The following is a 27,023-nucleotide window of genomic DNA, read 5'->3' as shown; positions in this document are numbered from 1 at the left end:
CTGTAGCAGTTTAACTCAATCTGATTACTTACACAGGCACAATCAACTGGCAAACATCATTCACCAAACTCTTGCTTTAAAATACAAACTCATAAAAGACACCATACCTTACAATAAATACAAGCCTGATTCAGTTTTAGAGTCAGTCCTGCGAATTATATTATTACAGACAGAGCGATCGATAATAACCATCTGCCTATAATATTACAGGATAAACAAGCAAGAATAACTTATTTAATATATATAGTCACTCCAAACACACATAACTTACAGAAAATAAGTGAAAACAATGGAACAATGGAAATATGCTGAATTAAAAGAGGAAATTGTTTAGTATTGTGGCATTCTGGAGGTTTACATAGATATAGCTGTGTAGCTCTAATTGTTTTATGCTATTGTGTAGTGCCTTTGGGATGACACCAGTTGTAAATATTACTGTTGGGACAATGATCCAAACACTACTGGAATAGTCTGAAAGTTCCTAGCAATTGAGAAATGACTATGCTTGTCTATGCTCATACCTCAGGTTTTAGCAGGCTGAGCTGAGAAAAAAATTTTAAAAGGACAACAATCGTGAATAAAAAATCAATAAATATTGAGAACATGAGTGACGAGTCCTTCAAAGTGAGTCCCAAGTTTGTGCGAACAGTTCAGTGATGGGGCAAGTGAAGTTGAGTGATGTTATCCCCTCTGCTTCAAGAGCCTGATGGTTGAGGGGTAATAACTGTTCCTGAACCTGGTAGTGTGGGTCCGGAGACGCCTACTGGCAGTAAAGTGAAGCGAGCGTGTCCTGGATAATGGGGGTCCTAGATAATGGATGCTGCTTTGCTGTGACAGTACTTCCTGTAGCCGTGCTCAGTGGTGAGGAGATGGACTGGGCACAGTAACAACATTTAAAAGACATTTGGACGGGAACACAGATAGGAAAGGTTTAGAGCGTTACGGACCAACTGCGCAGATGGGACCAGGTCAGGAAAGCATAAATGAGTTAGGCCAAATGGTCTGTTGTGCAGTACAGTACCCTGACACCGTACAGACTCTTGTTCCTCCTTCACTTTGTGCCCAAACCCTGGTGCCTGAGTGATATCTCTTGCTCTCTCTCTCTCTCTCTCTCTCTCTCTCTCTCTCTCTCTCTCACACACTCTCTCTCTCTCAAACTCTCTATCTCTCTCACTCTCTCTTACTCTCAATCTCTCTGTCTCACTCACTCTATCACTCTCCCTCACACTCTATCACTCTCTCTGTATCTCTCTCTCTCATACACTCTCACTCTCTCTGTCTCACTCCCTCTATCACTCTCCCTCTCACACTCTATCAACTCTCTCTGTATCTCTCTCTCCACTCTCTTACCACTCTCTCTCTCACTCTCTCACTCTCTCTCACTCCCTCTCTCTCTCACTCCCTCTCGCACTCTATCAACTCTCTCTGTATCTCTCTCTCCACTCTCTCTGTATCTCTCTCTCTCACTCTAACACTCTCTCTGTATCTCCCTGTCCACTCTCTTATCACTCTCCACCCCACCCAACCCCTTCTCTCTCGAGCTGCGAGCTGGGTCAGTGATCTGATGGCTACAGTTACCCTTGGACTCAAGTCACTGTTCATCTACTGTGAAAGAGCAGAGGATCCGACATGGGATTTGCGTGCCTGCGTTTACTGCTCTGTCTCTTGTACCTGCACGCAGCGGCGGAAGGAAGGAGATCAAACGGTGAGGGGGCAGGGGGAGGCAGATGGTGTGTGGTAAGAGAGAGAAGAAGGGTGTGTTTTAGTGTGAAAGAGAGAGAGAGACTGTGTGTGAGAGAGAGGGAGGGAAAGTCTGCGGGAGGGAGTGTGTGAGTGTGAGAGAGAGTCTGAGATAGAGAGAGTGTGGTGTGTGTTTCTGTGTGAGAAAGTCTGAGAGAGAAAGTGTGCAAGAGAGAAAGAGAGACTGAAAGTCTGCGGGAGGGAGAATGTTCAAAGTTCACTCCAAGTATGGTTGGGAAGGCCGGCCTACCTGGGGGAAGTAACAGTGGCCGTGTCTCTGGCACAGAGTCTGGCCCCGTGGCTCGGAAGGGTAGGGAAAGGAAGAAGGCAGCAGTGAGAGGGGACTCTATAGTTAGGGGGGGTCAGACAGGCGATTCTGTGGACGCAGGAAAGAAACACAGATGGTAGTTTGCCTCCCTGGTGCCAGGGTCAGGATGTTTCTGATCGTGTCCACGATATCCCTCAGTGGGAAGGTGAACAGCCAGAGGTCGTGGTACATATTGGTACCAACGACATAGGCAGGAAAAGGGAAGAGGTCCTGAAAACAGACTACAGGGAGTTAGGAAAGAGGTTGAGAAGTAGGACCTCAAAGGTAGTCATCTCGGGATTACTGCCTGTGCCACGTGACAGTGAGTATAGGAATAGAGTGAGGTTGAGGATAAATGTGTGGCTGAGGGATTGGTGCAGGGGGCAGGGATTCAGATTTCTGGATCATTGGGACCTCTTGGAGCAGGAGTGACCTGTACAAAAAGGATGGGTTGCACTTGAATGCGAGGGGGACCAATATCCTGGCAGGGAGGTTTGCTAAGGGTATTGGGGAGAGCTTAAACTAGAATCACTGGGGGGTGGGAACGGAACTGAAGAGACGGAGGAAGGGGCAGTCGGCTCACAAATAGAGAAAGCTTGAGGACGGTGCGGGGGGGAGGATAGGCAAGTGATAGAGAACAGATATGCTCAGACAGATGGAAACTATAGAAAGGGTGCAAGGATGTTGCCTGGATTGGGGAGCATTCCTTGTGAGAATAGGTTGAGTGAACTCGGCCTTTTCTCCTTGGAGCGACGGAGGATGAGAGGTGACCTGATAGGGGTGTATAAGATGATGAGAGGCATTGATCGTGTGGATAGTCAGGGGCTTTTTCCCAGGGCTGAAATGGCTAACATGAGAGGGCACAGTTTTAATTAGTCATATTCATAGTCATAGTCATACTTTATTGATCCCGGCGGAAATCGGTTTTCGTTACAGTTGCACCATAAATAATAAAGAGTAATAGAAATAGTAATAGTAATACTACTATTAGTAAACAGTAAATAGTAATAGTCATGGAAATAATAAATAGTAATAGAAAAATAGTAATAAATAGTTAAATAATAATATGTAAATTATGCCAGGAAATAAGTCCAGGACCAGCCTATTGGCTCAGGGTGTCTGACCCTCCAAGGGAGGAGTTGTAAAGTTTGATGGCCACAGGCAGGAATGACTTCCTGTGATGCTCTGTGTTGCATCTCGGTGGAATGAGTCTCTGGCTGAAAGTACTCCTGTGCCCAACCAGTACATTATGTAGTGGATGGGAGACATTGTCCAAGATGGCATGCAACTTGGACAGCATCCTCTTTTCAGACACCACCGTCAGAGAGTCCAGTTCCATCCCCACAACATCACTGGCCTTACGAATGAGGTTGTTGATTCTGTTGGTGTCTGCTACCCTCAGCCTGCTGCCCCAGCACACAACAGCAAACATGATAGCACTGGCCACCACAGACTCGTAGAACATCCTCAGCATTGTCCGGCAGATGTTAAAGGACCTCGGTCTCCTCAGGAAATAGAGACGGCTCTGACCCTTCTTGTAGACAGCCTCAGTGTTCTTAGACCAGTCCAGTTTATTGTCAATTCGTATCCCCAGGTATTTGTAATCCTCCAGCATGTCCACACTGACCCCCTGGATGGAAACAGGGGTCACCGGTACCTTAGCTCTCCTCAGGTCTACCACCAGCTCCTTAGTCTTTTTAACATTAAGCTGCAGGTAATTCTGCTCGCACCATGTGACAAAGTTTCCTACCGTAGCCCTGTACTCAACCTCATCTCCCTTGCTGATGCATCCAACTATGGCAGAGTCACCCGAAAACTTCTGAAGATGACAAGACTCTGTGCAGTAGTTGAAGTCCAAGGTGTAAATGGTGAAGAGAAAGGGAGACAAGACAGTCCCCTGTGGAGCCCCAGTGCTGCTGATCACTCTGTCGGACACACAGTGTTGCAAGCACACGTACTGTGGTCTGCCAGTCAGGTAATCAAGAATCCATGACACCAGGAAAGCATCCACCTGCATCGCTGTCAGTTTCTCCCTCAGCAGAGCAGGGCGGATGGTGTTGAACGCACTGGAGAAGTCAAAAAACATGACCCTCACAGTGCTCACTGGCTTGTCCAGGTGGGCATAGACATGGTTCAGCGGGTAGACGATGGCATCCTCAACTCCTAGTCAGGGCTGGTAGGCGAACTGGAGGGGATCTAAGTGTGGCCTGACCATAGGCTGGAGCAGCTCCAGAACAAGTCTCTCCAGGGTCTTCATGATGTGGGAGGTCTGTAGTCATTGAGGCTGCTGGGGCGCAGCGTTTTCGGCACAGGGACGAGGCAGGACATCTTCCACAGCACAGGAACCCTCTGGAGCCTCAGGCTCAGGTTGAATACATGGCGAAGTACTCCACATAGCTGAGGGGCACAGGCTTTGAGCACCCTGGTACTGACACCATCCGGTCCTGCAGCCTTGCTTGGGTTGAGACATTTCAGCTGTCTTCTCACCTGTTCAGCTGTGAAGCCCACCGTGGTGGTTTTGTGTGGGGGAGGGGTATGGTCATGAGAGCAGGATGGGGGACTGTGAGGAGGGGTAGGAGGGGAGAGTGGAATATGTGTTGGTTGGGGGCCGACAACAGATGACTCATATGGGGGATGGGCAGGGGCCACAATGTCAAATCTGTTAAAGAACTGCTTAAGTTCATTCGCCCTGTCCACACTGCCTTCAGCTCCTCTGTTGCTAGTTTGCCGGAACCCAGTGATGGTCCTCATCCCCCTCCAGACCTCTCTCATGTTGTTCTGCTGGAGTTTCCACTCAAGCTTCTTCCTGTACCTGTCTTTAGCCTCCCTGATCCCAGCTTTCAGGTCTCTCTGTATTGCCCTCAGCTCCTCCCTATTTCCATCTCCAAACGCCCTCTTTTTAGCATTCAGGATGTCCTTAATGTCCTTTGTCACCCAGGGCTTGTTATTTGAATAACAAAGGACAGTTCTTGTTGGAACATTGCAGTCCACACAGAAGTTGATGTAATCAGTGATGCACTCTGTGAGCCCATCAATATCCTCCCCATGTGGCTCACAGAGTGCCTGCCAGTCTGTCACCTCAAAACAACCCTGGAGTGCCTCATAAGCCTCCTCCGACCATTTTCTCACTGTCCTCGAGGTTGCAGGTTCACTCTTCACCAAAGGCACATAGCAGGGTTTTAGATGCACCAGGTTGTGATCTGACCTTCCCAGTGGGGGGAGGGGAGAGGAGCTGTATGCATCCTTAACGTTAGCATACATCACGTTAGCATACATCAAATCCAGAGTCCTCTCCCCTCTGGTTGTACAGCTCACATACTGCGTGAAGTTGGGCAGTGTTCTAGCCATGGTAACCTGGTTGAAGTCACCCGAGATGGTAATGAGGGCAGTCGGGTGCTGGGTTTGTAATCTGGCTATGACGGTGTAAATGATGTTACACGCCGACATCGGGATGGCAGAGGGAGGGATGTACACAACATGGAAGTAGGTACAGAGGAGATGTCGGGGGTAAATTTTTTTACGCAGAGAGTGGTGAGTGCGTGGAATGGGCTGCCGGCAACGATGGTGGAGGTGGATACGATAGGGTCTTTTAAGAGACTCCTGGACAGGTACATGAAGGTTAGGAAAATAGAGGGCTACGGGTAACCCTCGGTAATTTCTAAGGTAAGCACATGTTCCACACAGCTTTGTGGGCCGAAGGGTCTGTATTGTGCTGCAGGTTTTCTATGTTTAGGTAAATTTTATTATCAAAGAACATACACGTCACCACTTATAACCCTGAGAGTTATTTTGCGGTGGGCATACTCAGCAAATCTATAGAGTAATAACTATAACAGGATCAGTGAAAGAACAACTGGAGTGCTGAAGACAACAAACTGTGCAAATGCAAATATAAATAAATAGCTACAAATAACAAGAATTTGAGAAAATGAGACAAGGAGTTCTTAAAGTGAGATCATTGGTTGAGGGAACATTTCAATGGATGGGCAGGTGAGTGCAGTTATCCTATTTTGATCAAGAGCCTGGTGGTGGTGTGTGTGTGTGTGTGTGTGTGTGTGTGTGTGTGTGTGTGTGTGTGTGTGTGTGTATGTGTGTGTTTGTGTGAGTGTGAGAGAAAGTCTGAGATCAAGATTGTGTGGTGTGTGTTTGTGAGGGTGTGAAACACAGAACGTCTGAGATAGAGAGTGTGGGGTGTGTGTGTGAGTGTGAGGGAAAATCTGAGATAGGGAGTTTGTGAGACTGAGTGTGAGTGAGAGAGAGTCTGAGATAGAGTGTGTGTCTGTGTGAGACAGAAAGTCTGAGATAGGGATTGTGTGTGTGTGTGAGAGAGAGAGACGAAGTCTGAAACAGAGAGTGAGTGTGTGTGTGAGAGGGAGAGTGCGTGAGTGTGTGTGTTTGAGAGAGAAAATGTGTGTGAGTGTGTGTGTGTGTGTGTGTGTGTGTGAAGGAGGGGAAGCATGTGTGTGTCTGTGAGAGAGAGGGAGATTGTGTGAGAGGGAGAGGGGGAGTGTGAATGTGTGTGTGTGTGTGTGGGACAGTGAGTGAGTGTGTGTGTGTGTAAGGGAGAAGGGCACAATGTGAGTGTCTGTGTGTGTGTGAGAGGGAGAGGATGTGTCGGTCTGTGTGGGAGAGAGAGAGGGAAGTTGTGTGTGTGAGAGAGAGGAAAAGTTTGGGTGTCTGTCTCTGTAAGAGAGAGGGAGTGTGTGTGTGTCTGTGTGTTTGAGAGAGTGGAAGAGTGTGTGCGAGAGAAAAAGGGAGAGAGAGAATGTTTGTGTCAAGAGACAGAGCAGAAATGTGTGTGAGTGTTCACAATCAGAATCAGGTTTATTATCATCAGCATGTGATGTGAAATTTGTTAACTTAGCAGCAGCAATTTAATGCAATACATAATCTAGCAGAGAGAGAAAAAAATTATAATAATAAATAAAATAAAACATAACAAATAAACAAGTAAATTAATTACGTATATTGAATAGATTTTTTTTAAATGTGCAAAAACAGAAATGCTGTATATTAAAAAAAGTGAGGTAGTGTCCAAAGCTTCAATGTCCATTTAGGAATCAGGTGGCAGAGGGGAAGAAGCTGTTCCTGAATTGCAGAGAGTGTGCCTTCAGGCTTCTGCACCTCCTACCTGATGGTAACAGTGAGAAAAGGGCTGCCCTGGGTGCTGGAGGTCTTTAATAATGGACGCTGCCTTTCTGAGACACCGCTCCCCAAAGATGTCCTGGGTACTTTGTAGGATAGTGCCCGAGATGAAGCTGACTGGATTTACAACCTTCTGCAGCTTCTATCGGTCCTGTGCAGCAGCCCCTCCATACCAGACAGTGATGTAGCCTGTCAGAATGCTCTCCGCAGTACAACTATAGAAGTTTTGAGTGTATTTGCTGACATACCAAATCTCTTTAAACTCCTAGTAAAGTCTAATAAACTGTCTTGCCTTCTTTATGACTACATCGCTATGTTGGGACCAGGTTAGATCCTCAGAGATCTTGACACCCAGGAACTTGAATCTGCTCACTCTCTCCACTTCTGATCCGTCTATGAGGATTGGTATGTGTTCCTTCACCTTACCCTTCCTGAAGTCCACATCTTTCACCTTACTGACGTTGAGTGCCAGGTTGTTGCTGTGGCAACACTCCACTAGTTGGCATATCTCACTCCTGTACGCCCTCTCGTCACCACCTGAAATTCTACCGACAATGGTTGTATCATCAGCAAATTTATAGATGGCATTTGAGCTATGCCTAGCTGCACAGTCATGTGTATATAGAGAGTAGAGCAGTGGGCTAAGCACACACCCCTGAGGTGCGTCAGTGTTGATTGTCGGCGAGGAGGATATGTTATCACCAATCTGCACACATTGTGGTCTTCCGGTTAGGAAGTCGAGGATCCAATTGCAGAGGGAGGTACACAGGCCCGGGTTCTGCAACCTTTCAATCAGAATTGTAGGAATGATGATATTAAAGGCTGAGCTATAGTCAATGAACAGCATCCTGACGTAGGTGTTTCTGTTGTCCAGGTGGTCTAAAGCCGTGTGGAGAGCCATTGAGATTGCATCCGCCATTGACCTATTGTGGTGAGAGGCAAACTGCAATGGGTCCAGGTCCTTGCTGAGACAGGAGTTCAGTCTGGTCATGACCGACCTCTCAAAGCATTTCATCATTGTCGATGTGAGTGCTACTGGGTGATAGTCATTAAGGCAGCCCACATTATTCTTCCTAGGCACTGGTATGATTGTGGCCTTTTTGAAGCAAATGGGAACTTCCGCCCGTAGCAGTGAGAGATTGAAAATGTCCTTGAATATTCTCGCTAGTTGGTTGGTCCAGGTTTTCAGAGCCTTACCAGGTTCTCCATCGGGACCTTCTGCCTTGCGAGGGTTCACTCTCTTTAAAGACAGTCTAACATCGGCCTCTGAGACAGAGATCACAGGGTCATCAGGTGCAGCAGGGATCTTCACAGCTGTAGTTGTATTCTCTCTTTCAAAGTGGGCATAGAAGGCGTTGAGTTCATCTGGTAGTGAAGCATCGCTGCCATTCATGCTATTGGGTTTTGCTTTGTAGGAAGTGATGTCTTGCAGACCCTGCCAGAGTTGCCGTGCATCTGATATCACCTCCAACCTCGTTCGAAATTGTCTCTTCGCCCTTGAAATAGCCCTCCACAAATCATACCTGGTTTTCTGGTACAGGCCTGGGTCGCCAGACTTGAATGCCACAGATCTAGCCTTCAGCAGACGACGTACCTCCTGGTTCATCCATGGCTTTTGGTTTGGGAATGTACAGTAAGTCTTTGTAGGCACACACTCATCCACACAGGTTTTAATGAACTTGGTAATAACTGCAACAGACTCATCCAAATTCAAAGATGAATCCCTGAATACAGTCTGTGTGTGAGAGAGAGTGAAAGTATGTGAGAGTGAGAGTGTGTGTGAGTGTCTGTGTTAGAGAGTGCGGAACTGGTTTCAGTGTTTGTGTGTGAGTGAGAGAGTGTGTGAAAGAAGAAAGGTGTGTGATTGTGCGTGTAAGGGAGTGGGGAGTCTGTGTGTGTTGGAGAGTGAGGAACTGTGTGTGGTGTGTGTGAAAGAGTTAGTGTGAGTGTCTGTGTGAGAGAGAGAGGGAAAGTGTGTGAGAGAGTTAGTGTGAAAGTCTGTGCGAGAGAGGGAGGGAGAGTATATGAGTGTCTGTGTGTGTGAGAGAGAGAAGAAATGAGACTATAAGACCATAATATATAGGAGCAGAATTAGGCCATTTGGCCTCCTCTGCCATTTCATCATGACTGATCCAAACTTTCCTCTAGGCTCCAATCTCCTGTCTCCCCCAGTGTATGAGCGTACCCCTTCATACACTGACTAATCAAGAATCTATCAACCTTTGCCTTAAAAATACAGAAAGACTTGGCTTGCACAGCTGTCTGTGACTAAGAATTTCACAGATTCACCATTCCTGGCGAAAGAATTTCCTCCTCACCTCCATTCTAAAAGGATGCCCCTCTATTCTGAGGCTGTGTCCTCTGGTCTTAGACTCCCCCACCTTAGGAAACATCCTCTCCACATCCACTCTATCAAGGCCTTTCACCATTCGATAGGTTTCAATGAGATCCCCCCTCATTCTTCTGAACTGCAGTGAGTACGGCCCCAGAGCAAACACTCTTCATATGACAAGCCATTTAATCCTGGAATCACTTTTGTGAATCTCCTTTGAACCCTCTCCAGTTTCAGCACACCCTTTCTAAGATAAGGAACCCAAAACTACTCACAATATTCCAAGTGAGGCTTCACCAGTCCTTAACAAAGTCTCAACATTACATCCTTGCTTTTATACTCTTGTCCTCTTGAAACAAATGCTAGCATCATATTTGGTTCCTCACCACAGACTCAACCTGCAAATTAACCTTTAAGGAACCTAAACAAAGACTCCCAAGTCCCCTTGTACCTCAGATTTTTGTACTTTCTCTCCATTTACAAAATAGTCAACCCTTTCATTTCTTTCACGAAAGAGCATGACCATACACTTCCCGACACTGTAGTCTATTTGCCACTTCTTTGACCAATCTCCTAATCTGACTGTCCTCCTGTAGCCTCTCTATTTTCTCAAAAATACATGCCCCTCTACCTATCTTTGTATCATCTGCAAATTTTGCATCAAAGCTATTAATTCAATCATCCAAATCATTGACGTATAATGCAAAATGAATCAGTCCCAACACTGACCCTTGTGGAACATCAACCAGAAAAGGTTCCCTTTATTCCCACTCTTTGCCTCCTGCCAATCAGCCACTGCTTTATCCATGCTAGAATCTTTCTTGTAATACCTCGGCCTCAAAGCTTCTTAAGCAGCTTCATGTGTGGAAACTTGTCAGAGGCCTTCTGAAAATCCAAGTACCCAACATCCACTGATTCACCTTTGTCTATTCTGCTTGTTATTTATTGAAATACTTCTCACAGATTTGTCAGGCAAGATTTCCCCTTATGGAAACCGTGCTGCTACGACCTATTTTATCATGTGCCTCCAAGTAACCCAAAGCCACATCCTTAACAATCGACTCCAACATCTTCCCAGCTGCTGAGGTCAGACTAACTGCCTACAGTTTCCTTTCTTCTGCCTCGCTCCCTTCTTGAAGAGTGGAGTGACATTTGCAATTTTCCAGACTTCCAGAATCTCGTGATGCTTGAAAGATCATTACTAATGCCTCCATGATCTCTTCGGCCACTTCTTTCAGAACTCTGAGGTGTACTCCATCTGGTCCCGGTGAATCATCTACCTTCAGACCTCACAAACAAGAGAAAATCTGCAGGTTCTGGAAATCCAAGCAACACACACAAAGTGCTGGATGAACTCAACAGACCGGGCAGCATCTACGGAAAAGAGTACAGTCGACGTCTCAGCCAGAAATTTTGACTGTACTCTTTTCCATAGATGCTGCCTGGCCTACTGAGTTCCTCCAGCATTTTGTGTGTTACCTTCGGACCTTTCAGCTTCCCAAGAACCTTCACCCTAGTAATGGTAACTTCACACATTTCATACCCCCGACAACACACTGCTACAGTGAAGACTGATGTAAGTTACTTATTCATTCATCCATTATTTTGTTGTCCTCCATTAATACCTCTCCAGCATCATTTTCCAGCAGTCCGATATCTTCTCTTGCTTCTCTTTCACACTTTTGATGTCCTGTTTAATATTATTGGTTAGCTTATTTTCATATTCCATCTTTACTTTCTCAATGACTTTTTTAGTTGCCTTTTGTTGGTATTTAAAAGCTTCCCAATCCTCTAACTTTCCACTAATTTTTGCTTAATTGTATGCTCTCTCTTTGGCTTTGACTACTCTTGTTAGCCATGGTTGTGTCATCTTTCCTTTAGAAATGCCTTCCACTTTGGGATGTACGTATCCACTGCCTTTTGAATTGCTTCCAGAATTTCCATAAATAGCCATCATCCCTGCCAGTGTTCTTTTACAAACAATTCTGGCCATCTCCTCTCTCGTGCCTCTGTAACGTGATACTGATACTTGTATATACATGGTTCTGTATGTACATCCAGGCAATGGGATTTGCATATGTGTATTTGTGCTTGTATGTGCAAGGTTCTTTCATGTGCAGTCACTGCCTTGGGAGTGTGTGATGGGACAATTCAAAGAGAGCTTCAGTCTGTTTCTGACCCCGGGGGTGTGTGATGGGATGTTGTGGAGGGAGCTTCACTCTGTGTCTGACCCCGAGAGAGTGTGATGGGACAGTGTGGAGGGAGATTCACTCTGTGTCTGATCCCGGGAGCGTGTGATGGGACAGTGTGGAGGGTGCTTCACTCTGTCTGACCCCGGAAGTGTGTGATGGGATGGTGTGGAGGGAGCTTCACTCTGTGTCTAACTCCGGGTGTGTGTGATGGGATGGTGTGGAGGGAGCTTCACTCTGTCTGACCCCGGGAGTGTGTGATGGTACAATGTGGAGGGAGATTCACTCCGTGTCTGACTCCGGGCGTGTGTGATGGGACGGTATGGAGGGAGTTTCACTCTGTGTCTGACCCCGGGAGTGTGTGATGGGACAGTACAGAGGGAGCTTCACTCTGTGTCTGAGTGATGGCTCTGTTGAGAAGAGATGGAATTGCATCTTGAGAAAGAGGTGACACAGGGTTTGAGGATGTTGAATCTTTGTGGGTGAAGTTAAGAAATTGCCAGGGTAAAAGAAAAAATTATGGGAATCATATATAGGCCTCCAAATAGTAGGCAAGATGTGGGGTTGAGATTGCAAAGGGAGATGGAAAAGCTTGTAATAAGGGTAAAGTCACAGTTGTAATAGGGGATTTCAACATGCAAGGGGATTGGGAAAATCAGGTTAGTGTCGAATTGCAAGAGAGGGAACTTGTTCACTACTTACAAGATGGCTTTTTAGAGCAGCTTGTGCTTAAGCCTACTTGGGGAAAGGTTATCTTAGACTGGGTGTTGTGTAATAACTCAGATCTTATTAGGGAGCTTAACATAAGGAAACCCTTAGGAGGCAGTGATCATCATATGACTGAATTCATACTGCAGTACGAGAGAGAGAAGCATAACTCACATGTATCAATATCACAATGGAATAAAGGGAATTACAGAGGCATGAGAGAGGAGCTTGCCCAGGCGAATTGGAGGGAGATACTGGTGTGGCAGAGCAGAGATGACTGAAGTTTCTGGGAAAAGTTCACAAGGTGCAGGGTGGATATGTCCCACAGAGGAAGAAGTTCTCAAATGGCAAGGGTAGGTAACTGCGGCTGACAAAGGAAGTTAAGGACTGCATAAAGACCAAGGAAAGGGCATTAAGGTAGCAAACCCAAGTGGGAAGTTGGATGACTGGAAGCTTTAAAAATCCAACAAAAGGCAACCAAAAACACTGGAAGAAGGGAAAGGATAAAATATGAGGGCAGACTGGCCAGTAGTATAAAGCAGGACACCAAAAGTATTTTTAGTCATATAAAGCGTAAAAGGGCAGTGAGGGTTGATATTGGACCACTGGAAAATGATGCTGGTGAGGTAGTGATGGGGACAAAGAAATGGCAGATGAACTTAATGGGTACTTTGCATCTGTCTTCACTATGGAAGACACTAGCAGTGTGCCAGAGGTCCGTGAGTGTCAGGGAGCAGGAGTGAGTGCCTTTGCTTTACAAAGGAAAAAGTGTGAGGCCAACTCAAAGGCCTGAAGGTGAATAAGTCACCTGGACCAGATGGACTACATCTCAGAGTCCTGAGAGAGGTTGCTGAAGAGATAACAGATTCATTGATCATGATCTTTCAAGAATCACTTGATTCTGGCACAGTCTCGGAAGACTGGAAGATTGCAAATGTCACTCCACTCTTTAAGAAGGGAGGAAGGTAAAAGAAAGGAAATTATAGGCCAGTTAGCTGAACCCCAGTGGCTGGGGAAGTGTTGGAGTCTATTATTAAGCATGAGGTTTTGGGGTACTTGGAGACTAATGATAAAATAAGTCAAAGTCAGCATGGTTTCTGTAAAGGGAAACCTTGCCTGACAAATCTGTTAGAGTTCTTCGAGGAAGTAACAAGCAGGGCGGACAAAGGAGAGGCAGTGGATGTCATTTACGTGGATTTTCAGAAGGCATTTGATAAGGTGCCAGACATGAGGCTGTTTAACAAGATAAAATCTTGTGGCGTCACAGGAAAGATACTGGCACGGATAGGGCAATGGCTGATCAGCAAGAAGCAGTGAGTGGAAATAAAAGGGAACTTTTATTCCACCCTCAGGGACTGACGCTTATCACATTGTTTGTCAATGAATCAAAACCAAAATCAGGTTTGTCATCAACAGCATGTGATGTGAAATTTGTTAACTTAGCAGCCACAGTTCAATGCAATACATAATATAGAAGAAGAAGAAGAAGAAGAAGGGAAAAAATAATTAAATAAATAAATCAATGACAAAATACGTATATTGAATAGATTAAAAATCATACGAAAAACAGAGATAATATATATTATTAAAGTGAGGTATTCACGGGTCAATGTCCATTTAGGATTCGGATGGCAGAGGGGAAGAAGCTGTTCCTGAATCACTGACTGTGTGTCTTCAGGCTTCTGTACCTCCTACCTGATGGTAACAGTGAGAAAAGGGCTGCCCTGGGTGCTGGAGGTCCTTAATAATGGACGCTGCCTTTCTGAGACACTGCTCCCTGAAGATGTCCTGGGTACTTTGTAGGCTAGTGCCCAAGATGGAGCTGACTAGATTTACAACCCTCTGCAGCTTGAGTGTATTTGTTGACATACCAAATCTCTTCAAACTCCTAATGAAGTATAGTCGCTGTCTTGCCTTCTTTATAACTGCATCAATATGTTGGGACCAGGTTAGGTCCTCAGAGATCTTGACACCCAGAAACTTGAAACTGCTCACTCTCTCCACTTCTGATCCCTCTATGAGGATTGGTATGTGTCCCTTCATCTTACCCTTCCTGAAGTCCACAATCAGCTCTTTCGTCTTACTGACATTGAGTGCCAGGTTGTTGCTGCGACACCAATCTACTAGTTGGCATGTCTCACTCCTGTATGCCCTCTCACCACCTGAGATTCTACCAACAATGGTTGTATGGTCAGCAAGTTTATAGATGGTATTTGAGCTATGCCTAGCCACACAGTCATGTGCATGGAGAGAGTAGAGCAGTGGGCTAAGCACACACCCCTGAGGTGCGCCAGTGTTGATCGTCAGTGAGGAGTTCATTTGGATTTGCAATGATTTGCATAATGGAATTAATGGCTTTGTGGAAAAGTTTGCTGATGTTAAGAAGGGGTAGGTCGTGCTGAGGAAGCAATGCGATTGCAGCGGGACTTAGACAAATTGGAAGAATGGGCAAAAAAGTGGCAGATGGAATATAGTGTTGGAAAATGTATGATAATGCATTTTGGTAAAAGGAACTATAATACGGACTATTATCTAAGTGGGGAGAGAATTCAAACATCAGAGATGCAGAGGGACTTCATGTAACACTTCCAGAATGTTAATTTACAGGTCTCTGTGATAAAGAAGACAAATTTAATGTTGGCATTTATTTCAAGGGGAATAGAATATAAAAACAAGGAGATAATGCTGAAGCTTTATGAGACACTAGTCAGGCCACACTGGGAGTATTGTCAACAGTTTTGGGCTCCATATCTCAGAAAGGATGTGTTGTCATTGGAGAGAGAGCAGAGGAGGTTCATAGTCATAGTCATAGTCATACTTTATTGATCCCAGGGGGAAATTGGTTTTCGTTACAGTTGCACCATAAATAATAAATAGGAATAGTAATAGAACCATAAATAGTTAAATAGTAATATGTAAATTATGCCAGTAAATTATGAAATGTCCAGGACCAGCCTATCGGCTCAGGGTGTCTGACCCCCCCCCCCCCAAGGGAGGAGTTGTAAAGTTTGATGACCACAGGCAGGAATGACTTCCTATGACGCTCTGTGCTGCATCTCGGATGGCTGAATGTACTCCTGTGCCCACCCAGTACATTATGTAGTGGATGGGAGACATTGTCCAAGATGGCATGCAACTTGGACAACATCCTCTTTTCAGGCACCACCGTCAGAGAGTCCAGTTCCATCCCCACAACATCACTGGCCTTACGAATGAGTTTGTTGATTCTGTTGGTGTCTGCTACCCTCAGCCTGCTGCCCCAGCACACAACAGCAAACATGATAGCACTGGCCACCACAGACTCGTAGAACATCCTCAGCATCATCCGGCAGATGTTAAAGGACCTCAGTCTCCTCAGGAAATAGAGACGGCTCTGAGCCTTCTTGTAGACAGCCTCAGTGTTCTTTGACCAGTCCAGTTTATTGTCAATTTGTATCCCCAGGTATTTGTAATCCTCCACCATGTCCACACTGACCCCCTGGATGGAAACAGGGGTCACCGGTACCTTAGCTCTCCTCAGGTCTACCACCAGCTCCTTAGTCTTTTTCACATTAAGCTGCAGATAATTCTACTCACACCATGTGACAAAGTTTCCTGCAGTAGCCCTGTACTCAACCTCATCTCCCTTGCTGATGCATCCAACTATGGCAGAGTCACCCGAAAACTTCTGAAGATGACAAGACTCTGTGCAGTAGTTGAAGTCCGAGGTGTAAATGGTGAAGAGAAAGGGAGACAAGACAGTCCCCTGTGGAGCCCCAGTGCTGCTGATCACTCTGTCATGAGTATGATTCCAGGAATGAAGGGGTTAACACGTGAGAAGCATTTGGCAGCTTTGGGCCTGTACTTGCTGGAATTTAGAAGAATGTGTGGGGATCTCATTCAAACCTAATAAATGTTGAAAGGACGAGATAGGGTAGATGTAGAGAGGATGTTTCCTGTGGTGGGAGTATCCAGAACTAGAGGACACAGCCTCAAAATTGAGGGGTGACCTTTTAGAACACAGGAGTGTGTAATGAGATGGTGTGGAGGGAGCTTCACTCTGTGTCTGACCTCAGGAGTGCATGAAAGGATGGTGTGAAGGGAGTTTCACTCTGTGTCTGACCCCGGGAGTGTGTGATGGGACGGTTTGGAGGGAGCTTCACTCTGTGTCTGACCCTGGGAGTGTGTGATGGGACAGTGTGGAGGGAGCTTCACTCTGTGTCTGACCCCGGGAGTGTGTGATGGGATGGTGTGGAGGGAGTTTCACTCTGTGTCTGACCCCGGGAGTGTGTGATGGGACGGTGTGGAGGGAGATTCACTCTGTGTCTGACCCTGGGAGAGTGTGATGGGATGGTGTGGAGTGAGGTTTACTCTGTGAATGACCCCAGGAATCTGTGATGGGACAGGGTGGAGGGAAGTTTACCATGTGTCTGAACCACCCTGTCTGCCCAGGGCGTGTGTGATGGGATGGTGTGGAGAGAGCTTCACTCTGTGTCTGACCCTGGGAGTGTGTGATGGGACGGTGTGGAGGGAGTTTCACTCTGTGTCTGACCCTGGGAGTGTGTGATGGGACGGTGAGGAGGGAGCTTCACTCTGTATCTGACCCCGGGAGTGTGTGATGGGACGGTGTGGAGTGAGGTTTACTCTGTGAATGACCCCAGGAATCTGTGATGGGACAGGGTGGAGGGAAGTTTACCATGTGTCTGAACCACCCTGTCTGCCCAGGGCGTGTGTGATGGGATGGTGTGGAGAGAGCTTCACTCTGTGTCTGACCCCGGGAGTGTGTGATGGGATGGTGTGGAGAGAGCTTCACTCTGTGTCTGACCCCGGGAGAGTGTGATGGGATGGTGTGGAGTGAGGTTTACTCTGTGAATGACCCCAGGAATCTGTGATGGGACAGGGTGGAGGGAAGTTTACCATGTGTCTGAACCACCCTGTCTGCCCAGGGCGTGTATTGAACGAGATGTGTCCTGCACGGAATTTATCGGAGGTCTCCATTAGTGGACAAGTGTGCTCAAGAGGCTGTCTGCGAGACCAGGACTGTCGGAGACGTCAATGTCACTGTGATGGAGCCTGTGGCCTTAGCTGTGTCCGGAAGGGTACGTGTGAACCTCTTCCCCCTCTACTTTCCCTCTCCATTCCTCCCCTCCTTCAGGGGAGATCAACGTGTGTTGCGGCAGTGCTGGTGAAAGAGAGAGGCAGAGAGAATGGGGAGGCAATGCCGGTCGAGAGGGGGAGAGAATGGGGGAAGAGAGCAGGTAAAGGAGGCAAAGGGAATGGGGAAGAGAGGGGTGAAAGAAAGGGGAAGAGAGAATGATAGACAGTGCAGGTAGAGAAGGCATAAGTGAGAGAGAGTGGGAGAGAGAGCAGGTAAAGAGGGCAAGAGGGAGAGAAAGAGGGAGAACAGCTAAAGAGGGAGAGTGTGGGCATGAGTGGGAGAGAGGGGGGAGAGCGAGGTGAGAGAAAAGTAGGGGAGAGAGGGGTGAGAGGGAGGAGGGAGAGAGGGTCAAGATAGGGGAGAAGAGAGGAGGTAGAGTGAGAGACATAACTGGGTTAAGATGGGGAGTGCGGGCATGAGGAGGGGAGAGTGGGTGAGAGAAATGGGGAGGGGGGTTAGAGTGTGAGAGAGACGGGGAGACAGAGCAGGTAGAAAGAAGGCATGAGTGACAGAGATGAAAGAAAGGTGGGGGAGAGGAAAAGTGGGGAGAAAGTGGGAGACAGATCGGGTAAAGGAGGAGAATGCGGGAATGACTAGGAGCGAGGTGAGAGAAATGCGGGGGAGAGAGAGTGGTGGGAGAATGGGAGACAGGTCGGGTAGAGGGAGAGAGGGGGCAGGAGTGGGGGAAGAGAAAGTATGAGAGACAGAGAGAGGGGTGGAGAAGGGTGGGGGGAGAGTTCACGATGCCCAATCAATCTAAATTTCTTCACTTTGCTTGGATAGTTTCTCTAGTTTTTGGCTCCCTCTCCTCAAGTGCCACAATGCACAACAGAGCCAGGTGACAGTGACATCCAACCAGAGGGAGAATGCAGCTGTCACCCCCCGACATTACCCTCTCCGAAACCCCCAACTGGGCTCCACGCTGAACCAGTGTAGCCATCAGATACAGTGTATGTGGCTGACAAAAGGAGGACAGAGGCCGGAACCCCTGCGGTGGATAAACGCCCTCTTCATTCCCCAAAACCTATCCCCCATCCGTAAACCTCAAGTGAGGTGTGTGCTGAGTGAGCCCCTGTGCCGCCCGGGTAAAGATGACTTGGACAACATCGATAGATCTCAGCTCGAGGGGATTGAGAGCTACATGTTTCTGAATGTGGGCATCACCTGTCCTGGTCCAACCACGTAGATGTCACACCAACGCCTCTATGTCCTCAGAAGGGTAAAGAAATTCAGCGTGTCCCCGTCGACCCTCACCAATTTTCACCGATGTGCCACAGAAAGAATCTGATCCGGATGCATCACAGCTCGGCACGGCAACTGCTCCGCCCGGGACCGCAGGAAACGGCAGAGAGTTGTGGACACAGCTCAGCACATCACGGAAACCAGCCTCCCCTCCATGGACTCTGTCTACACTTCCCACTGTCTCAGTAAAACAGTGTGATCAAATACCCCACCCACACCGGACATTCTCTCTCCCCCCCCCACCCCCGTCGGGCAGAAGATAGAAAGGCCTGAGAGCACGTCCCACCAGGCTCGAGGACAGCTTCTACCCCGCTGTTATCAGACTATTGAACGGTCCCCCAGTACGATAAGACAGGCTCCTGACCTCTACCTCCTCGTTGTCCTGACATCTCATTGTCTGCCTTTAACACCTTATTCTGCATTCTATTATTGTTTTCCTCTGTTCTATCTCAATGTATTGTGTAATGATCTGATCTGTATGCAAGACAAGTTTTTCACTGTATCTCTTTATTTGTGACTATAATAAATCAAATTACTAATTAATTTACTTCATACTCTTTCTTCCCTCTCTTCCTCTCTCTCTCTCTCCTATCTCTTTCTCTCTCTCCTTTCTGTCTCTTTGTTTCTGTCTCTCTCCTCTCTCTTTCTCTTTCTCTGTCCCTCTCTGTCTCTCCCTCTCTCTCTCTCCTATCTCTTTTTCTCTCTGTCTCTTTTCTCTCTCTCCTTTCTGTCCCTCTCTGTCTCTCCTCTCTCTCTGTTTCTCTCTCCTCTCTCACTCTGTCTCTGTACCTCTGTCTCTCTCTCTCTGTGACTGCCTCTCTCTGTCTCTCACTCTCCCATCTCCTTACTCTCCCCTCTCTGTCTCTCTCACTCACTCTCTCAATCTTTCTCCCTGTATCTCTTTCTCTCACCTCTATTTCCTCTCTCTGTCCTCTCTTTCTCTCTCTCTCCCCTATTCTCTCTATCTGTCTCTCTCTCCTTTCTCTCCTCTGTCTCCTCCCTCCTCCTTCACTCCATCTCTATCTCTTTCTCTCTCTCTCTCTCCCCCCCCCCCTCAGGTCGGTCCTGCCCCTGGCCTGTTTCTGTGGACAATGCCGCGGTCAGACTCCTTGGGGGAGGCCGCCCCCGGTTTAATCACTGGCTGGAGGTGTCGTGCCTGCCAGGCTTCGTCACCCAAGCAGGCCCGGCCGTCTCTCGGCACCGTTGCCAGGGAGACCGGAGGTGGAGTGGGTCTATGCCGGAATGCCAGGGTGAGTGAAGGGAACATCGGGAAATGTGTGGGACAGACTCCAGAGGCAGGATAAAGTTACTGGGGTCAAGATATGGAGTGATAGAACACAGAACAGTCCCTTCGGCCTGAACTGTTGGTGCCTGACACTAAATCTGCTCGTTCAACTAAACACCTTCACTCAACTAAATTTATGTTTATGAGTATGGTAACAGGAATGAAAGGGTTAATGGATGAGGAGTGTTTGATGGCTCTGTACCTATTCTTGCTGCAGTTTAGAAGAATGGTGGGGGGTGCTTATTGAAACCTATCGAACATTGAAAGGTACGGATAGAATATACATGGCAAGGATGTTTCCTATATTGGGGAAGTCTAGAGCCAGGGGGCACAGCCTCAGAACTGAGGGATATCCATTTAGAACAGAGATGAGGAGGAATTTTCTTAGCCAGAGAGTGGTGAATCTGTAAAATTCATTGCCACAGACAACCGTGGAGGCCAAGTCATTGAGCATATTTAAGGCACAGGTTGAAATGTTTATGATTAGTCAGTAATGAGGGGAGATTTGATAGAGGTATATAAAATTATGATGGGTATAGATAGAGTGAATGCAAGCAGGCTTTTTCCACTGAGGCTAGGGGAGAAAAAGAAACCAGAGGACATGGGTTAATGGTGAGGGGGGAAAAGTTTAAAGGGAACATTGGGGGGGTGGGGGGTTTCACACAGAGAGTGGTGGGAGTGTGGAATGAGCTGCCAGATGAAGTGGTACATGTGGGCTCACTTTTAACATTTAAGAAAAACTTGGACAGGTACATGGATGAGAGGTGTATGGAGGGATATGGTCCAGGTACAGGTCAGTGGGACTAGGCAGAAAAATGGTTCGGCATAGCCAAGAAGGGCCAAAAGGCCTGTTTCTGTGCTGTAATGTTCTATGGTTCTATAGTTCTATGGCTCCAAACATTATGGGAAGACATCAGGAGATTGGGGTTGAGTGGGATAATAAATCAGCCACACTGGAATGACAGAGCAGACACAATGGGCTGAATGGCCTAATTCTGCTCCTATGTCTTATGTCTAATGATCTTAAATCTATTCATTCAACTAAATCCATCCATTCTGGGCAACGTCTTTTTAAAATCTTCTTCAATCACTCGATCATATCTGTAGAACTTAGTACAGGTGTATGGTTAGGAAGGCATATGGTGTGTGGGCCTTCTTTACTCGGGATACTGAGTTTAAGAACCATGAGCTGATGTTGTAGCTCTAAAAAACTCTGGTTAGACCACACTTGGAGTATTGCCACTCACAGACAAGAGAAAATCTGCAGTGACTGGAAATCCATGCAAACAAACACAAAATGCCAGAGGAACTCAGCAGGTCTATGCAAAAGACATTATGGGTGAGACCCTGAAGTAGGACTGGAGAGAAAAAAAGATGAGCAGTCAGAGTTTGGTGTGGGGAGGGGAGGAAGAAACACAAGGTGATGGGTAAAACCAGGAGGTGGGGAGTGGTGAAGTAAAGAGCTGGGAAGTCGATTGGTGAAAGAGAAACAGGGCTGGGGAAGGGGGAATCTGATAGGAGAGGACAGAAGGCCGTGGAAGAAAGAAAAGGGGGAGGAGCACCAGAGGGAGGTTGTGGGCAGGTAAGGAGATATGGTGAGAGAGGGAAAAGGGGATGAGAATGCCCTCAAATTTATCTGGTCTTCAACTCCATCAACTTTGCCTCCAACTTCCATCCTGCCCTCAAGTTTACCTGGTCCATTTCCAACTCCTCCTTCCCCTTCCTTGACCTTTCTGTCTCTATCTCTGCAGACAGCTTATCTACTAATATCTATTGTAAACCCACTGATTCTCACAGCTACCTGGACGATACCTCTTCCCACCCTGTTACTTGTAAAAACACCATCCCCTTTTCTCAATTCCTCCATCTCTGCTGCATCTGCTCTCAGGATGAGGCTTTTCATTCTAGAACGAAAGACATGTCCTCCTTCTTCAAAGAAAGGGGTTCCCTTCCTCCACCATTAATGCTGCCTCATACGCATCTCTTCCATTTCGCACTTGTCTGCCCTGACCACATCCTCCTACCACCCCACCAGGATAGGGTTCCTCTTGTCCTCACCTACCACCCCATCAGCCTCCGTGTCCAGCACATAATTCTCTGTAACTTCTGCCTTCTCTGATGGGATCCCACCACCAAGCACATCTTTCCCTCCCTGACACTTCCTGCTTTCTGTAGGGGTCGTTCCCTAAGTGACTCTCTTGTCCATTTGTCCCTCTCCGTTGATCTCCCTCCTGGCGAGCAGAATAAGTGTTATGCCTGCCCCTACACCTCCTCGCTCACTACCATTCATTGCCCCAAATAGTCCTTCCAGGTGAGGCAGCACTTCACCTGGGAGTCTGTTGGGGTCATCTTCTATATCTGGTGCTCCTGGTGAGCCCTGATATAGATTGGGAGAGGGCTTCGCCGAGCACCTATGCTCCGTCCACCAGAAAAAGTGGGATCTCTCTGTGCCCACCCGTTTTAATTCCACTTCCCATTCCCATTCTGATATAGTCATAGTCATAGTCATATTTTATTGATCCCAGGGGAAATTGGTTAATTGATATGTCTATCCATGGCCTCCTCTACTGCCGCAGTGAAACCAAACTCGGGTTGGAGGAGTAATACCTTATATTCTGACTGGGTAGCTTCAAACCTGGTGGCATGAACATTGACTTCTCAAACTTCCAGTAATGACCCCCCTCCTTCACCATTCCCTATCCCCCTTTCCCTATCTCACCTTATCTACTTACCAGTCCATCACCACTCTCTGGTTCTCCTCCCTCTTTTCCCTTTTCCATGGCCTCTGTCCTCTCCTATCAGATTCTCCCTTCTCCAGCCCTGTATCTCTTTCACCAATCAACTTCCCAGCTCTTTACTTCACCCCTCATCCCTCCAAGTTTCACCTATCACCTTGTGTTTCTTCTTCCCCTCCCTCCACCTTCTAACTCTAACCACTTGTCTTTTTTTCCCTCCAGTCCTGAGGAAGGCCCTCACCTGAAATGTCAGCTGTACTTTTTTCCCCACAGATGCTCCCTGGCCGGCTGAGTTCCTCCAACATTTTGTGTGCGTTACTTGGAGTATAGCATTCAGTCCTGGTCATCTCATAGGAAAGATGAGAAAGCTTTAGAGAGGCTGCTGCCTTGTTTAGGAATCATGTCTTAGGAGGAAAGCTTGAGCAAACTTGGTAGTTTCTATCTGGAGCATAAGGAAGATGAGGGGTGACATGATAGGGGTGTGCAAGACGATAAGAGGCATAGATTGACTGGACAGCCAGGAACTTTCTACCAGGGCAGTAATGGCTAATACAAGGGGACATAATTTTAAAGTGATTGAAGGAAATACAGAGAGACATCAGAGGCAGGTTTTGTGTGTGTGGAACATACACCCAAGGGTGCTGGTAGAAGCAGGTTTTGTGTGCTTGGAACGTACACCCAAGGGTGGTGGTAGAGGCAGATACATTAGGGACATTTAAGATACTCTTTGATAGATACATGGATGATAGAAAAATGGAAGGTTATGGAGGAAGGAAGGATTAGATTGATCTTGGAGTAGGTTATAAGTTTGGCACAAAATCGTGGGCTGTACTGTCTACGTCCTACATTCAGATATCTCTGCAAGTACCTCTACAGTTCCCCACTGTCTCACACAGTTCAAGGATGCAGGGCTGGAGTTGTGGTGTTCTTTGGTGCTCTATACCAGATGAGCAGGCACGGTCTTGGTGGAGGGCCAGGAGAACAAGGCAAGAACGTTAAGAGCTCATCGCCAGGGAGTTACACAGACATCAGACCATTTCGCCATTTGTCTGCAGCTCGGAAAAGTCCAAAACCATTCTATGGGCTCCCCCCGGCACTTCCGCACGGAGTTTACCAAGTCCTGGATCACAGTTCGGGCAGCTCCATCAAGTACAAGTGCAACCCTGGGTAGGTTCTGGCAATGTATTGGGGTACTTCAGTCTGTGTCAGAACCTGGAATTATCTAATGGGACGGGTGTGGAGGGAGCTCCTCTCTGTGTCTGTCCCAGGGAGTGTGCGATGGGACGGTGTGGAGGGAGTTTCACTCTGTGTCTGTCCCAGGGAGTGTGCGATGGGACGGTGTGGAGGGAGTTTCACTCTGTGTCTGTCCCAGGGACTGTGTGATGGGACGGTGTAGGGGGAGATTCACTCTGTGTCTGACCCCGGGAGTGTGTGATGGGACGGTGTGGAGGGAGATTCACTCTGTGTCTGACCCTGGGAGTGTGTGATGGGACGGTGTGGAGGGAGCTTCACTCCGTGTCTGACCCCGGGAGTGTGTGATGGGACAGTGTGGAGGGAGCTTCACTCCGTGTCTGACCCCGGGAGTGTGTGATGGAACAGTGTGGAGTGAGATTCACCCTGGGGGTCTGGTCGGACAGAGTGGAGGGAGCTTGTTGTGAGCTGGTGTGGAGGGAGCATCACTCCAGGAGTGTATGATGGAATGGTGTGGAGGGAGCTTCATCCCAGGAGTGTCTGGTGGGACGGTGTGGAGGGATCGTTACTCTGTCTGACCCTGGGTGTGTGTGGTGGGACAATGTGGCAGGAGCTTTTCCCCAAGAAAGTGTGTTGGGATGGTGAGGAGGGAACTCTCCTTGGTACGTTTGGTACTCTCTTCTGCCAATAGGTTTGTCCTTGAAGGACCAGAAATGAACTTTTGCAGTGAGGATGGTTTCTATGTCCTCAACCAGGGAGAAAAGGGAAGTGGGGGTGATTTATTTTACAGAGATAAGGTGAGGCCGAGGGAGGGGTTTGAACAGGAGGGGGAGTGTAGGGGTTACAGAGATAGGGAGGGGGTGAGGGAGGGGTTTGAACAGGAGGGGGAGTGTAGGGGTTACAGAGATAGGGAGGGGGTGAGGGAGGGGTTTGAACAGGAGGGGGGAGTGTAGGGGTTACAGAGATGGGGAGGGGGTGAGGGAGGGGTTTGAACAGGAGGGGGAGTGTAGGGGTTACAGAGATAGGGAGGGGGTGAGGGAGCGGTTTGAACAGGAGGGGGGAGTGTCGGGGTTACAGAGATAGGGAGGGGATGAGGGAGGGGTTTGAACAGGAGGGGGGAGTGCAGCGGTTACAGAGATAGGGAGGGGGTGAGGGAGGGGTTTGAACAGGAGGGGGAGTGTAGGGGTTACAGAGATAGGGAGGGGATGAGGGAGGGGTTTGAACAGGAGGGGGGAGTGCAGCGGTTACAGAGATAGGGAGGGGGTGAGGGAGGGGTTTGAACAGGAGGGGGAGTGTAGGGGTTACAGAGATAGGGAGGGGGTGAGGGAGGGGTTTGAACAGGAGGCGGGTGTGTAGGGGTTACAGAGATTGGGAGGTGAATTGTGCATGGTACTCCCGGTGTGGGTCAGACACAGCGATATGGAGGTGGGAACTGTACACAGTGTTCCCAGCGTGGGTCCGACCAGGGGATACGTAGACAGGAACTGTGCACAGTGCTCCCAGTGTGAGTCTGCCACATGGATACAGAGATGGGATCTGTTCTTAGCACTCATGGTGTGGATCTAAGCCAGGTAAACAGAGATGGGAACTGTGCACAGTGTTCTCATTGTGGGTCTGACCCAGGGATAAAGGGACAGGAACTATGCATGCTGTTCCCGGTGTTGGTCTGATCCAGGGAAACAGACGAGAAATGCACACGGTGTCTCCGGTGTGGCTGTGCCAGGGATACAGATATAGGGAACGGGCAAGGTGTTCTCAGAGTGGGTCTGACCCAGGAATATGGAAACAGGAGCTGCGCCCAGTGCTAAATGATTAAAGACATAAGAGCAGAATTAGGCCATTCGGCCCATCAAGTCCATTCTGTCATTTCATCGTCACTAATCCCAGAACCCATTCAACCCCATACACCTGTCCTCTCACCATATTCTTCGATACCTCGACCAATCAGGAATCTATGAACTCCTGCTTTAAACATACATGCAGACTTGGCCTCCATCACAGTCTGTGGCAGAGCATTCCACAGATTCACCACTCTTTGGCTAAAAAAATTCCTCCTTACTTCCATTCTAAAAGGTCGACCCTCAATTTTAAGTCTGTGTCATCACGTTCTGGATACCCCACCATAGGAAACATCCCCTCCTCATCCACCCCATCAAGTTCTTTCAACATTCGCCAGGTTTCAATGGGATCCCCATGCATTCTTCTAAACTCCATTGAGTACAGGCCCAAAGGCTCCTCATAAATTAACCCTTCATTCCCGGAATCATCCTCATGAACCTCCTCTAGACTCTCTCCAATGACAACACATCCTTTCTGAGATATGGGGCCCAAAACTGATGACAATACTCCAAGTGCAGCCTGACTGGTGTCTTATAAAGGCTTAGCATTATCTCCTTGTTTTTATATTCTATTTCCCTTGTAATAAACACCAACATTAGATTTGCCTTCTTTACCACAGACTCAGCCTGTAACTGAACCTTCTGAAAGTCTTGCACGAGGACTCCTAAGTCTCTCTGCACCTCTGATGTTTGCACCTTCTCCCCATTTAGATAATAGTCTGCACTATTGTTCCTTTTACCAAAATGCCTTATCATACATTTCCCAACACTGTATTCCATCTGCCACTTTTTTGCTCATTCTTCCAATTTGTCGAAGTCCTGCTGCAATCACATTGCTTCCTCAGCACTACCTACCCCTCCACCTATCTTCATATCATCTACAAACTTTGCCACAAAGTCATCAATTCCATTATCCAAATCATTAACAAGCAATGTGAAAAGTAGCGGTCCCAATACTGACCCCTGAGGAGCACCACTACTCACTGAAAGCCAACCAGGATTGGCCCCTTTTACTCACACTTATTGCCTCCTGCCCATCAGCCATTGCTCTATCCATGCCAGTATCTTTCCTGTGATGCCAGAGGACTTTATCTTGTTAAGCAGCCACATGGGAGGCACCTTATCAAACGACCTCTGAAAATCCAAGTTAGTGATATCCATTGCCTCTCCTTTG

General features: G+C 47.6%; 1 protein-coding gene across 1 annotated transcript; it reads left to right on the top strand.

Moving 5' to 3' along the window:
- Window positions 1-1,579: 1,579 nt before the first annotated feature.
- On the top strand, window positions 1,580-25,819 carry LOC140190182 (protein lev-9-like). Its single transcript, XM_072246695.1, has 5 exons — window positions 1,580-1,705; window positions 17,347-17,499; window positions 19,859-20,050; window positions 23,876-23,987; window positions 25,687-25,819. The coding sequence occupies exons 1-5, from the start codon at window positions 1,630-1,632 to the stop codon at window positions 25,817-25,819; spliced, it is 666 nt and encodes a 221-aa protein (XP_072102796.1). The 5' UTR covers window positions 1,580-1,629.
- The last annotated feature ends 1,204 nt before the right edge of the window (window positions 25,820-27,023 follow it).

The sequence above is a fragment of the Mobula birostris genome, chromosome 29 (genome assembly GCF_030028105.1).
Source record: "Mobula birostris isolate sMobBir1 chromosome 29, sMobBir1.hap1, whole genome shotgun sequence".
NCBI classification, from domain to species: Eukaryota; Metazoa; Chordata; class Chondrichthyes; order Myliobatiformes; family Myliobatidae; genus Mobula; species Mobula birostris.
Note: the sequence above shows the minus strand (reverse complement) of the source record. Positions and strands in the feature narration are given on the sequence as shown.

Coding starts and splice junctions, on each gene's coding strand:
- LOC140190182 (XM_072246695.1), top strand. CDS start 1,630: ATGGGATTTGCGTGCCTGCGTTTACTGCTCTGTCTCTTGTACCTGCAC. Junction 1,706..17,346: donor GGAAGGAAGGAGATCAAACG/GTGAGGGGGCAG, acceptor CTGTCTGCCCAG/GGCGTGTATTGAACGAGATG. Junction 20,051..23,875: donor GTCTATGCCGGAATGCCAGG/GTGAGTGAAGGG, acceptor ATTTGTCTGCAG/CTCGGAAAAGTCCAAAACCA.